At 37.5% G+C, this 14,090-nt stretch overlaps 1 protein-coding gene across 1 annotated transcript; it reads left to right on the top strand.

Moving 5' to 3' along the window:
- Positions 1–5,851: 5,851 nt before the first annotated feature.
- PRL (prolactin) lies at positions 5,852–12,053 on the top strand. Its single transcript, XM_063420190.1, has 5 exons — positions 5,852–5,879; positions 7,327–7,508; positions 7,901–8,008; positions 9,418–9,597; positions 11,410–12,053. The coding sequence occupies exons 1-5, from the start codon at positions 5,852–5,854 to the stop codon at positions 11,599–11,601; spliced, it is 690 nt and encodes a 229-aa protein (XP_063276260.1). The 3' UTR covers positions 11,602–12,053.
- Positions 12,054–14,090: the final 2,037 nt, after the last annotated feature.

The following is a 14,090-nucleotide window of genomic DNA, read 5'->3' as shown; positions in this document are numbered from 1 at the left end:
TATTGCAGCTATGATTGTAGCTGAACATTGTCAAGGGAAACAAATCACACACAAAGCTAATGTATGGGAAAACAAGCAGAAAACATAGGAACTATTTAAATCAGTAGGTCTTCAGTCTCTGGAGTTCTGGTGTTTGATGTGCCTCAAGCACATACTCTTCCTTAGCCTCAAGAAAAAAGCATACTTTTTTCTTGAGGCTAAGGAAGAGCTAAAAAAGTGATGTTTTTATAGCAGTATCTTATAAGTCAAAGTGTGCAACTACTTAGTTATTTCCTCATTTGGCCTGGGCTGTATCTCGCAGCTTTGGAAATGTGGCCAGCTATGGCACAACAGGTTATTCCACCACCCCAGAAGCAGAACAAAAACTAGGTAGATAGAAGAAGCTGTCAAAACTAGTGAAAATCTCAACTATACAGTTATAGTCACAGTAACCCACTCTAAAGACTTTTTTGGAGGTTGGAGACTCCACTTTCAAAATCACTAGTTTTCACCTCCAAAAAAGAAAAATTGGATTTAAGGTATTGGATAAATAATATTGCAACCACACAATATTCAATGTTGAACCAGCACAGACTTAGCGTGCCACTTCACATTCATACAAAAAGTTTTGTAGTGCATCTCTGTCCTAGCAGATGTCAGATCCTTATCATCCAACCTCCAAGAGCCAGATAAATCTGGTGTCAAATGTCAGGCCAGGATAAGTACCATAACGTGGTCTCTCGATAATTCAGCTGAAGTGCCATAATGCAGTTATGTGTGATCCAGATCAAATTTATACTGCCAAGTTATTTGATAATACACAGACACAGCATTAGTGAGCACTGAGCCAAAGGCTTCAAACAACTTCAAGTATCAGGAACCTAATACACTAGCCAGCTTTTACTCCACTCTTTGCAAAGTCCTCTGGGATTTTGCTATCATTAGCTGGAATTCTACTTGGGCTTCACACTTAATATTTCATGGTGTACTTAGATGTATGCCATCGTAATTGCGATGTTGATAAATTATTTTTAAAACACGTTTTGCCGTTTTATTTTTATGTCTACTTCTGAAATTTTATGAAAGCACACTGGTATGTGATTAAAAGTAAACTGAAAATCTCCCTAAGATTTCCACCTTTTTTTTTTTCTCCATATGGAATTCTTTTCCCTTATGTTCTTATCTATTTTTTACCAGCCTCTATGCAGAGAGCACACTAAGAAAGGACTCAATCCTTGTTTTGCTGGTTTTCCTGAGACTAAGATTTGGAAAGAATGCTTTTAAAAATCTCCTGTTCCCTATATGAAGAAGATGGGAGAATAAAGAGTCCTTGTTTAACAGAATCCTAGAAAATCACTTAAATTCTGCATAAAAGTTTCATGGATCTTATAGGGAGTAATCACAAAAGACAAAATATTTTTCATTTAAAACTATAGATTGAAAAAATATTCTGTTTGTTTTCCTCATCCAAATGTATTTTCCACAAGTCTGGATGGAGATTTGAGCAACCTAGTGTAGTGAAAGGTTCCCCTCGCTGTGGCAGGGCAGGTGGAACAATATGATCTTTAAGGTCCCTTCCAACTAAAATCATTCCACAGTTTTATGATTTTATGAAAAATTAATGTGCTCTGAGGATTTGGGGTTGATCCAGATAAAACAGTTTTGCAACTTTTCAAAGTCAACCACTAAGTAAAATTGACAGGATAATTTAGCAAATATTCTATAAAAGAAAGACAAGGCCCCAAGGTCCTTCTCCCCAGAGCTACTTTCCACGATATCCACTGCTCTCCCCTGATCTATCCAGGTAGTTGATTCATCATAGAAGGCAATTAGGTCAGCCAAGCATGATTTGCCTTTAGTGCATCCACGCTGACTACTCCTGATGACCTTCTTGTGCTCCATGCAGACAAAGATGGCCCCAGGAATGAGGCGCTCCGTCACCTTTCCAGGGAGTGAGGTGAGGCTGACAGTCTGGTAGTTCCCTGGGTCCTCTTGCTTGCCCTTTTTGAAAATCAGACTCACATTTCCTTTTTTCCAGTCCTCGGGCACCTCTACTGAGTGCCACCAACTTTCAAAGGTGATTTTAAGTGGTCTTGCTATGGTGTCCATCAATTCTCAGCATTTGTGGATAAATCCTATCAGGGCCCATGGACTCGATGATATCAGGTTTTCCTGAGTGTTCTCTGACCCAATCCTCCTTGATCAAGGGAAAGTCTTTCTTTCAGCATTCCTCTACCCTGGTCTCCCAGGTCAGGGATTCTTGAAGGCTGGTCTTGTCCCAATGCAAAGGCAGCATTCCGCAGTTCTGCCTTTGCTGTGTCCTCTGTTACCAGGGTTTCCCTTCTTTTGGTAACAGGCTCACATTATTCTTAGCTTTCCTTTGTTGTTTATGTATTTGAAAAAGACCTTCTTGTTCTTCTTGATATCTTTTGTCAGATTTAATTCCAGAGGGATCTTGACCTTTTTTGTATTTTTCATTGTATGTGCAAAACAAGAACACAAGGGCACAAGAACACATAAACCTTTTCTTTATTATTTTTATAGTGTATCCAAAGGGTCAATCATTTAGGCCACATAGGAATAGTTTTCTGGACATTTATCTTTGCATGATCTGCACTTGGTGATCATGTTTTAAAACATAACAAAAAATTAATGTTTCAAACTTCTGCATCAGCTAATGTTCAGTTAATAAAGACAAGTAAGTAAAAGACAAAATCAAGTGATATTGCCAGTCTTCAATTAGACTACTTAAGTATTCTGCAAGGAGCTAGTCTATTAGAAAAGATTTTTTCCTTCTTCTGCATTAGCCATCAGTCAGACACAAGACTTAGCATATTTCAAAAATTTTAAATAAAGTAAAATGGAATAGGGATATTCGATCTTCCAGTACAGATCAATAGTTCTTAATCAAGATGCCACAGTCTAATTTATGGTTTGCAACCTGATATGAGATGGAAAGATAAGGTTATTGAGAAATGAGCACTAAATATTATCTGTAATATTGATACATTACATGTAATGCCTATGAAGCATGAATAATGAGCTAAAAGGTATATTATAAAGTCTGCCTATAGTAAGTCTGCTTTTGGTGTATTGTTTACACTGAATGGTAACAATTACTCATTTTCTTTCCAGAAAAGACCTTGAAGATAAAAGGAATGTGAAAATTTATGTGTATATATGTATATATATATATATATTTCTAAGGCAAGAAGTAAAACACCAAGGGAGATGGAAACATGCTGCTAATCAGATTTGTGATTTGTAGTTCCTCATGTTGTTCCAGAGGCTTTTTACTCAGTATTGATAACCATCCAGCTAGTTGGAGTGTTGTCTTGAGTTATTGTTAAAATTTGGTAGTTAGGTGGTTATTTGGGGCTAGAATGACCTTCCTTTCCATGATTCAGAGAATCACCAGAGACAATAGGATGCCAAGTTCTATTCTATGTCTTCAAAGCGTAAAAAGCCAGGTCACTTTCAAAAGACAGAAGGAAGCATTTTCAGCTACTTTCAAGTTTTTATTCAGCTTTTAAGCAGGACAGAATTCCTAATTTATAGAAGAAAACTATTATTTTAATCTATTTATTTCTGGTTATTGTAAGTCTTCCTCTATTTTCTTTCTCTCACCTTTGCTTTTCTTTTTTGGTACTCGTAAGAAATTATGTTCTGCGCTTAAAGTGCAGGTCTGGGAATCAGGAATTTTATTTTATTTTTTTTCCCCCAAGACTTTCTATGCAAACACACATAAACTAAACCTCTATGTCAGTTTTCACACCTGGTAAAAGAACTTCACCTTTATACTTATCTGCTTTTTAGAGAGTATCTTCTCTCCTGCCTATGATTCTTGATTGCTGACAATTTTAATGCATTGATGTTTGTAGAGTATTTGAGGATGAAAGGTGCAAGAGAAAATTAAAGAATACTATTTTGTGGTAGAATGTTTTAATTAAAACATCATGCAATGATTTCAAATAAACCAGTCTCCTGTGATCTACATTTAAGGTGCTTGTCTACATTTACACAGCAAGAGACAAGTCATCCTCCAAGCTAAGTCATATGAAGATATTGACTTCAGCTGATACCATCAGGCCTCAGAGAGGCCTCCCTGTCCAAAAACAGAGAAGACAAATGAGTTTACCTGCTGCCTTTGTTATCCAGTCCCTAATATTAATTAACTCTGTGCCTTGTTTTGGCCCCAAACCTTCAAAATGCCAAGAAAAGGAGACTAGTGAATGAAAGAGCAACAGGTGGATTGAGAACTGTTCATTCATCTAATTCACAGGACTCTTCTAATATAACATACCAGGACTTTTCAGTCTCACCCGTAATCTTATTGGAGCAGGTTTTCAAATGAAGCTTTATTAGGTCAAGCTCATAAGTCCTTAACTGTGGTTTAGAAGACAGCTGTTTTTTCTGCCATCCATGCTAGAGTTTTGCTATGGCCCCATTCTAACATTACTGCCTTCATCAAATTGGCACTTTTCCTGCTGCAGACAACAACTGCATCGTTTACTCAGCAGATCCTCAATTTCCAGTAAAGGCACAACCTCTAAGCAGAACAGATTTTTCTAGCAAACATCCTAGAGCTTAGCAAAGGTAGACCACCTCTTACTGGTTTGGATTTATCCCTGAAGTATTTGTTTCCCAAAGAATGCCTTCCCTAAATGCTTAGCTTTTCTTCTCCCTTGTTCATTGTTACTTCAAGAATCCTGAAATAATCCTGACAGGCTTGTGGGTTGTATGTATACCCATTCCACAGTTGTCTAAAGGCAAGAAAATTCATTAACACTGAATGCTTTATTCATCATGACCATCTAATTTGGAAAGTTTCTTCATGGGTAAATGGACCTGAGAAACAGATGAAAGGTTATGTACTTGCTAACATATTCATGCAGATGAGCCTCACACAAGAAGAAAACAGGGCCAACCTGCTCAGGCTGGTTTGTAGATTACCACAGACGCATCAGAATCGAGAACAAACCTCACTGCTGACGACAGCACGTGTTTTACATGTGGTGGAAATGCCCATCTTTTACGCAGAGGGGTTTTGAGTAGAGAAAATAATTTCATGGTTTTGTAGAGGTTGGGTTTGTTTCTTTTAAAATAATGCTAACTTATTCATGAGATTTCAGATTAAGCAGTAAACACATAACTTCTACCTCTTCAATTCTTCTAAATGTTTACATTTTTAATATAAAAACTTAGCCTATTTCTCTAAACTGATCTCTCAGATTGAGGATCAGGAGATTTGTGCTGTGTAATATATTTTTCAACTGACCACAAATGTCGTATTTATAATTTTACAGATAGTAGCCTTTCAAGGAGCCTTTGTTCCCTTTACTCTGGATAAATTTCTGTTCAATTTATTTCTTTCAATGGTCATACTGTAAACTACTGTTAGCCTCCCACAAATAGCTAGAATTTTAATGTAAGGAAGCTTAGATGGCTGAAGCAATAAGGAAAGATGAGAAGACTATCTTGGGGAGTGGGAACAGCAGGCTAGAAACATTAAGAATATCTGTCTCAGAACTGGAGATTTCTAGAATCGATTGCATTTTCACCTCATTCAGGGCAAAATATTGGCACTCTCTTCATTCAATCGTACTTGGGATCCCACAGCTCAACTTATTAATGAAATTCCCTCTCACAGCAAAAATACAAAAAAAAAATTTAAAAGAGCCAAAGAATACTGAATATGAATGTGGAAGAAAGGCAATTTGATGTTTGTAATTATCGAGGCAAACTCCACAACCTGCTGAATGTATGCAAAATGGACCCTGGATGGTGTATATAAAAGTGGTATGTGCAGAGAATAACAGCAAGTGTTGAGGTTTCTTTCTGGTAAAGCAAGTCATCATTCAGGATCCCCACCATGAGCACAAAGGGGGCTTCACTGAAAGGTAAGAATTTTCAAATGCACCTGCTGATAATTTCTATATTTCTTTCCATTTTGATTGAATTAGGACGCAGCTGAAATGTAATACATCTAGAAACCGAGGTCTTCTAGCCACCTAGTTTTCCAAAAAGGGCAAAACCTGAAGAAAGGAGCTGGATGCCTTTTGTCTTGTAAGAGTACTTTTACACTGGGCAGTGTCACAAAAAATTGGCTTGAGGGATGTCATACCTGCACGTGAAAGTTTGGATCTGGAATGGTTTGCTGCATCACTCAGAAGGCTATGACTAGACATCATTACCCACAAGCCTAGAGGTGATGTGGTAATTTTGAAATTAATATGTTCAAAATAGACATCGACTTTTCAAGCCAACAAGTCTCAGGTTTTCTTATTCATAGAGTTATTCCTTAAGAGTACTTTCCTAACTGCAACATCCAGCTTATGGGGGAGGAGGAAGGCTTGGCTCAATAGTGTGAAAATCCACTTTTTTGAATGTAGAGCTAGAAAAAACTTTTCACATTATATCCTTAGGGTTAGTTTTGCTGATTTATGATGTACTCTTTAATTTGGCATTTTAAATAAGTCTAGTGAACCAATGTAGGTAACAGGTCGATTTCCAGAAGTAAAAGTCTCAGAACAAGTACATTCATTTACTGAATATTTTCTTTTAATTATTTGCCATTGTTTTTCTCAGCATATTTTATTTCACAGAATAAAAAACTTAGGTCTGTTAAGTTAACATGAAAAGTTTCAAACAGATGAGATTTTGTGCTTTAGATAATGAGAAGTCCTCTAAATCAGTTTCAGAAGCTCAGGAGAAAAGAGAAAACTATCACTGATTTCTTAGAATAGGAAAAGTAGGGTTAAACTCTAAAGAGGAGAGAAGCACAGCTGCTCAAAATCTTTTGAAGGAACTCCCAGGACAATCACAGCCTTAAGAGTGACCTAACCACTCTCCCCGAAAAAATAATTTTAACTCCAAATATTTGGAAAGAAGAAAAGGACATCTGAGAGGAGGAGGGAAAAAAGGAAAAAAAGAAAAAGCCAGTTTATTTTCCAAACTTATATATCTGTGCAAGTATAATTATGTATCTATATTTTCACTGTGAAGAAATTTGATTTGTTTTTTCTTCTGTTTATCACTCTGTTATTAAGCCAGACACATAGTAGGAGACTTCAGAATACACTCTACACTGCAGCACAGGTTACCTTGTCTCCTCAGAGTCTAACAGGCTCTGCTGTACCATCAGGATGACAGAGGGGAGAAAGCATAAAAGAATTATAGAACTACAGTGTGTCTGTCCTCCACTGCTGCTCAGCAGCCAGCACAGGGAGTACTCTGAGCTGTGTGACAGCACAACCCAAATCAGCCAGCATCTGGCTCTGACAGCTGCTTCTAAATACACCTGCAAGTCAATGTGAGACCATTTCATCGTGCTTTAAACTTGAACAGGTTTGTTGCTGGTGGCTCTTCTGGTGTCCCACATGCTTCTGACAAAGGAAGGAGTGACCTCTTTGCCAATCTGCCCCAATGGATCTGTCAATTGCCAGCTTTCCCTCGAGGAACTTTTTGACCGAGCAGTTAAACTTTCACACTACATCCACTTCCTCTCTTCGGAAATGTTCAATGAATTTGTAAGTATTCTTTTCCTGAGAGCAAGAAAATATAAAATTGCAATTGAATACTTTTTAATCACAAACATATGTTAACATATAATAAGTAAACAAATATGACTGCTGAACAGACAGTGAAAGTCTCAATGGTAACCAAATTAGTATGTAGCCCTGAATGTTGCCAAGATCCCCAGCACTTCTATTAAAAGATACAATTTTCCCATCATTCTTCATCTGTGGGACATTTGTTTTTGCTGGGTGCCAGTTCCACTCTAGAGACTCACCAGAAACTTTTGACCTTTACAGCATAAAAGCAGTGATAAAAGCTATGGAACAACAATTATCTAGCACAGTGTTTGAGCTGAAGCTCTTACCTTTCTGTCTCAATAACACCTGTCCATGCTGATCTGCAGGATGAACGCTATGCCCAGGGCAGGGGTTTCATTGCAAAAGCTGTCAATAGCTGCCACACCGCATCTTTAACCACTCCTGAAGATAAGGAGCAGGCTCAGCAGATTCATGTAAGTCCCATTTTCAGTGTAATTCAGTGTAAGAAAGAGCAGGGGAAGGAAGGGACAGAGGGTTACAGAATAGTGAGGCATCTGTCAGATAAGAGGGAGATCAACTCAGTCAGAATAAAAAAGCCAGTAAGAAGAAAGCACCAAAAAGCCAACACTTATTTAACATTTGCTGATACTAAGTTACAAAACAGACAGCATAAATAAGTGACTTTCGTCATCCCTTCCTTTTCCTGTATGGTACATTTAATCACTGCATCTTATTTCTAATTAAAATACTACCTCTTGGAGCAATGCTGGTTACCATGTTTGTGCAGTGCTGAGAACACTACAACCTTTAAAAATGATCTTAAAACATCTTATAAAAATTAATGTATTTACAAACATAAAAACACACCACTGTATGTAGACAGAGGTAAATAGTTTTTCAGTAACTCAAAACATTGGCATTATTAAAAAAATTCAATAGATATTCTTGCTGTTACTAGCAGGCAAAAGTGGTCATATCATCATCCAAATACAAAGACTCTAGTGTGAAAATCTACAAAATATCTGTAAAAAGAAACACACTATACACATACATAATTTATAATTATAAACTTCAATGAAGATTAAGATAATTTTGTTCAGCCTATGCTCACAGGATTTGAAAATTAGCTGGAGAAAAAAAATAAGCAGAGTTGTATAAATAGGGCTGTTCCAGAGCAAAATATCTATCAGTTTCATGGTGGTGGTGGTATTTTCACAATCCCACAATATCACCAGTTTCTCGGTATGTCAGTTAGATGTTCTAGTGGGAGCAATAGAATTCACAGCCTTAGGTTGTGCATCTGGCAAAGAAGAAAAGGTTTAATACTGCCTAATACCATAGGCTTGATGAATTCCTGTTGCCCACAAGAAAGGACAATTTTTAAAATCAGAGAGCTACTGCTGGAAGCACTATTGTTCAAAGGGGAAGTCAGATGAGTTACGTAGAAGCAATAAAGGCTGTTTGGTGGTTTACCATAACGTGCACCTTCCAGTCAGTACCAAACTTAAAAAAAATATATTAAAAATAATCAGTGGATTTTAAAATGTTCATCAAAAATCAGATAAGGAGTTTTCTGGGTTTTGCTTTTACAGAGATGAGACATAATTGTGCTTGCTAATTTTTAATGCTGAGAGTATTTGATCATATTTTCCACCACAACACGGCTCATGCAACTATTATAGAACATGATGATTCCAATGACAAACTCCAAAAATGCAATTGCATAGAGGTATCTAAGACAGGGCTATAGGGCACATTCAGTGATGGGTCTTGGAATAAGTTCATAAATCATGATGTCTGAGGACACTGCTTTAATGCCTTCTAATTTTATCAGAATTCAGCCTTCTTCTTTTAACCGCCTTTCCTTACTATGGGTGAGCAGCATGAAGACCTACTGAATTTAATACTGGGAGTTCTGCGTTCCTGGAATGATCCCCTGATCCACCTGGCTTCAGAAGTACAAAGAATCAAAGAAGCTCCAGAAACCATTCTCTGGAAGGCTGTGGAGATTGAAGAACAAAACAAGCGACTTCTAGAAGGAATGGAGAAAATAGTTGGGCGAGTAAGTAAGTCCTTAACACCCTTCCAGCCAATTACTTTCAGGAGGACACGTTCATTGATAGGCTCTCTCTACCTGGAATCCGAAAGGAAACAGTAGATGTGAAGATAAAAAAGGGAGAGCAAATAGTTGAGTCTGAGATCTTTTCAGCTCTCTTCTTTCAGATTTCTTCTGCTATCTTGCAATTTCTAAAGAGACAATGTGATATGATTGTCACAGAATAACCCATCACACTCCCATGTTTCAGGGGAAGGTGTAATCATCAGGACTGGCAATACTCATTCTATCTTTGAGTATTTTCTATTTGCAATCCTGATTGTTTAAGGATGCATGTCCGTTTTTTCCATATGCACATATTGATATAAATATATATATGTGTTTTAGCATATTTATACGTATCTATATGCACATAGGTGTTATGCAGAGATTTTGGAAACAGATACTGTGTTTAAAACAGCTATGGGAGTCTGGGTTATTGCAAAGATGTGGCATACAGCAAAGTAACCCTGATATCTTTCTCTTTTCACATCACACTGATTCCTCTGGATTCTGTCTTTGACTTGGTTCCCCCTATACTTGTGAGTTTAGACAACAAGGCTGTTGTCTCACAAAACCCATACTTGAATAGCTCTTGTTACCAGTAATTGATGGAAAGCTTTCCTGAATAAAAACAGCCCTTGCTTGTTTATTTTTAAAGGGGCCTCTGTTAGGCCACTGAATTTATCATTCTGTCAGTGAGTTAGAGGCTCTGACTCCACTGCTCCAAGCCACCACTGTCCACTAGATCACTCACAGTCTCTCTTTCAGTTAGGTGTCTCTGCACTCAGAAACCTTATACCATCGAGGCTACAAACACATTTATCAGTGTAATCAAATACATCTCCATCACGCATCCATGTGTAAAAAGGGCACAGCTGAGGAACCAAGATAAGAGTAAGAAGTCAGGTGCTGCTCCAGTTGTCCTGTCACCACCTTCTCATTCACATTATTTACAGAAAGAGATAAGACTGGCTCATTCATTAGTGTCAAACCATATTTTTAAGTCAGAGTGGGTCTATTTTTTTTGCCTTTTGCTTAAAATGAATGATAGTGGCTCCACAGGTACTCTCCTATATGTCTTTACAAAGTATGACTTGTGTGAAATACAGATGGTACACAAGCATCAATAGGAAAAGACTTCCTTCCTCCTATGAAAAGTAGATGTATGTGATAAGAGATAATTAATGATTGTCTTGAAACAAGGAGATCTAAACAAGTCTTCATCTCAGATACTAACTCACTACATGTGTTCCTACATGTAGCTTTCTAACATCAGAAGCCATTTTATCACTCAGCATTTTTTTTTGATGGAGTCCAGTACTTCTGAATATGTGTTACTGAGAGATTTTTCTTATAAGGGCTGATACTAATCTGTTTGTTACAAACAAACAACTTCTAAGAACAAGTGTTAACAAAGTTTTGAAGGAGGAGGTAGCCAAAGAGTGATGTCCCTGATGAGTCCAAGCATGAAGGAAGGTTTGATTTCTCTGCAAAGTCAGGTTTCCCTGAATACTGGTTAACACACTAGTTCTTTTAAAGTGCTACTGAGACAGTTATGCTTTTTACATGTTTTAGGAAAATTAACTGAAAAACCCAACAAATTCATTTGAAATCTGAATGAAGATATAGAGCAGAATAATGTGAACCACAACAGAAAGCATGTTAGAAGCCATACACATAGCAATTCGCATTCTTCAAGAATGCTTTTTAAATGCTGCCTTCTACATCCAGTCAGGTTCGCTATCATTTACTATTAACACTGCTTTGTGTATTTAGGTTCACTCTGGGGAGGTTGAAAATGACATTCACACTCCGTGGGATGGACTTCCATCCCTGCAGCTTGCTGATGAGGACTCCAGACTCTTTGCCTTCTACAACCTGCTGCACTGCCTGCGCCGAGATTCCCACAAAATTGACAACTATCTCAAGGTTTTGAAGTGCCGCCTAATCCACGACAACAATTGTTGAGTACTCATGGGCCTAATCACGTACTGAAATCGTTCACGGTGTGTTCTTGATGCTTTGCCACTTCATGAAAATCCCACACTGTGTGGTGTCTGTATCGTCAGTAACTTTCAGGCATGTTTGTATGAATTCTGGCTGCAACAATTAGCACCACAAGTGTCGGTGTTTTAAAATATTACCAACTACTTGTATGACAAGAATACACTTTTCTGTCTATTCTCCTCCCTTAGTAGTATTTCAGTGATAAACAGGTTGTGCAGATACAAATAAAAAAGCTCTTAAATCCAAAAGCATGTAACACTGGGTGGTATCAGTGAATAAAAAATAGATGGCATGGTTTATACCTTTAACAGTAGCTTCTCTTTTGGGGTCTCAATCTCCAGTTACTGATGACAGGATTTCTTACATGCATTGGTCTTTACACCCTATCCAAAAAGACGATACAAAAAAAAAGGCAGATTAATCAGCTATTACGCTAAAATACCCTAAGGTGAAATTATGGTCTGAAATCCAATCTGCTTAGATCAATTCTTTTACTCTGCATAAAATTTGTCAGAGAAGGGGAGAGAAAGGTTAAGAAATCCATCCTGGCTAACACAGCCTTTGATTCCCCATGCAATTCATGGAGAGAAAAGACACACAAGAATTTTAAGGACAGAGATACAAATATATATCTATATCTCCACTGACGAGAAAAGGCATTTCCAAGGGAAGGTTCATTCTATCTGAGGGCAAAGGAACCAACTGGTTTCAGTAGGTCTTAAAAGGAAATGATGGGCATTCATATCATATCAATCTACCTTTCACATTCCTCCCAAGAGATGTCGTGGTTGCAGTTACTTGGAGAATTTTGAAGCCATAAAAAGGCACCAGCTGAGCTGAGGTGTCTTTTCTCCTAAAGGCAATGTGCCTCCATTCACTTTGGGTTAAGTCAAAAAGGTTTTAGGGCACTCATTTGAAAACACTATGGTTACACATTGAAAATTTGGAAAGATCAAAACAATTGACTACTTTTGAAAAAATCTGGCTTACAGTAACACAGCAAGTAAGAAGCCAAATTTCAACAGAAGCCATTGACTGTACCTATATATTGTCTTTCTAAGCAATAAATAAACTCAGCCTTGGCTGCATCACACAGTTTTAACAAGCAGGAGCTTAATTTCCAGTCATCTCTTCCTGGAATTGGCTTCCCACTAGACAAGCATGCTGCATTGCTCCAGGTTAGAGCCAGCTCAGAGGAATCGTGAAACACCAGAGAAGATGTGTTTGAGGGCTTAAGCCTTTCATTACCATAGCAGAATAAGCACAGCCATAAAAGGTATTTAGGTAAGAGATTAGACAACACCAACTGCTAGAAAGGTCTCATTTTAGCCACCTCTACAAGAACGCAATGGTATTTGCATTTCTAATAGTGTGTATTATAATGGCCTTTTAATCTCTTCATGTTTTTAATTACTGATTGCCTCAGGCTTTATCTGGATAAGTATTCACTAAGCCAAATTTTAATCTATAAAAAATCACCTTTACAGTAAGCATATCCTTCGTAGGACAGTCACAATTGATATATTTCAGAAGCTCTGAAATGCACAAAACCTAGGGCATAGGCAACAGCAGTTTAACAACACACAGCTGTACAGCAGAGTCAAGGAAGAAAATGGGTAAAATTTGCCAGGCAAAATGCAAGTGTCCTAACTAGAATTTAAAGTGGTTACAATATTCTGCTTTTTGTCATAATGCCAATGGAGGGGGAGAAAAAAAGGCATTTTAAGAGAAAGGAAAAAAAAGAAAAAGAAAAAAAGAAAAAATGTCCTTTGTAATTATCATAAGTGCTTAGAATTACAGTGTGAGTTCTTATTGAAAAGAAAACATGAATAATGGGACTAGTCTGTATTGAGCTGGAAAAACAATTATGTCTCACTGAGCAAACTCGTACCTCAGAATCTCTTTAGAATTCAAAACCAACTTGATTAATAGGGCAGACATTCATAATTTTACACTTACATGACTAGATCTAAAACAATGACTTCCATTAACTGCTTAAAAATTGCAGTGCTAAAACAATTGTTTAAAACTTGCATGCACTGGCTTTATTACAGCCTATTTTAGCACAATTATTTTTTAATTTCATAAGGAAAGCTACAAGAGAATGACAAAAAATAATCTAAAGAACTGAAAAGCTATCTGTTTTGCAGCTGCTTAGCTAAAGTGGCATTAAAAAATGATCTGGTTAATATTCTGACTCATCACAGCTGTCACAGAGGCAGACATAGAAGCCCCTGAACATATTCAGAGCTGCACCTTCCCTGTGAAGTGCCCTGCCATGGACAAACCCTTCAGACTCTGAATGTTCAAGCCAACAGGTCAATTGGAAATTCTATTTCTTAGAGTTGCTAGTAGGAATAACACATACTTACCTTACTGTTAATAGATAGGTATTAGCAAAAATATCTTTACTGTGAGGGTGGTGAGGCACTGGAACAGGTTGACCAGAG

The sequence above is a fragment of the Prinia subflava genome, chromosome 1, assembly GCF_021018805.1.
Source record: "Prinia subflava isolate CZ2003 ecotype Zambia chromosome 1, Cam_Psub_1.2, whole genome shotgun sequence".
Lineage (NCBI taxonomy): Eukaryota > Metazoa > Chordata > Aves > Passeriformes > Cisticolidae > Prinia > Prinia subflava.
The sequence above is the reverse complement of the archived record's forward strand: the minus strand, read 5'-3'. Positions and strand labels throughout refer to the sequence as shown.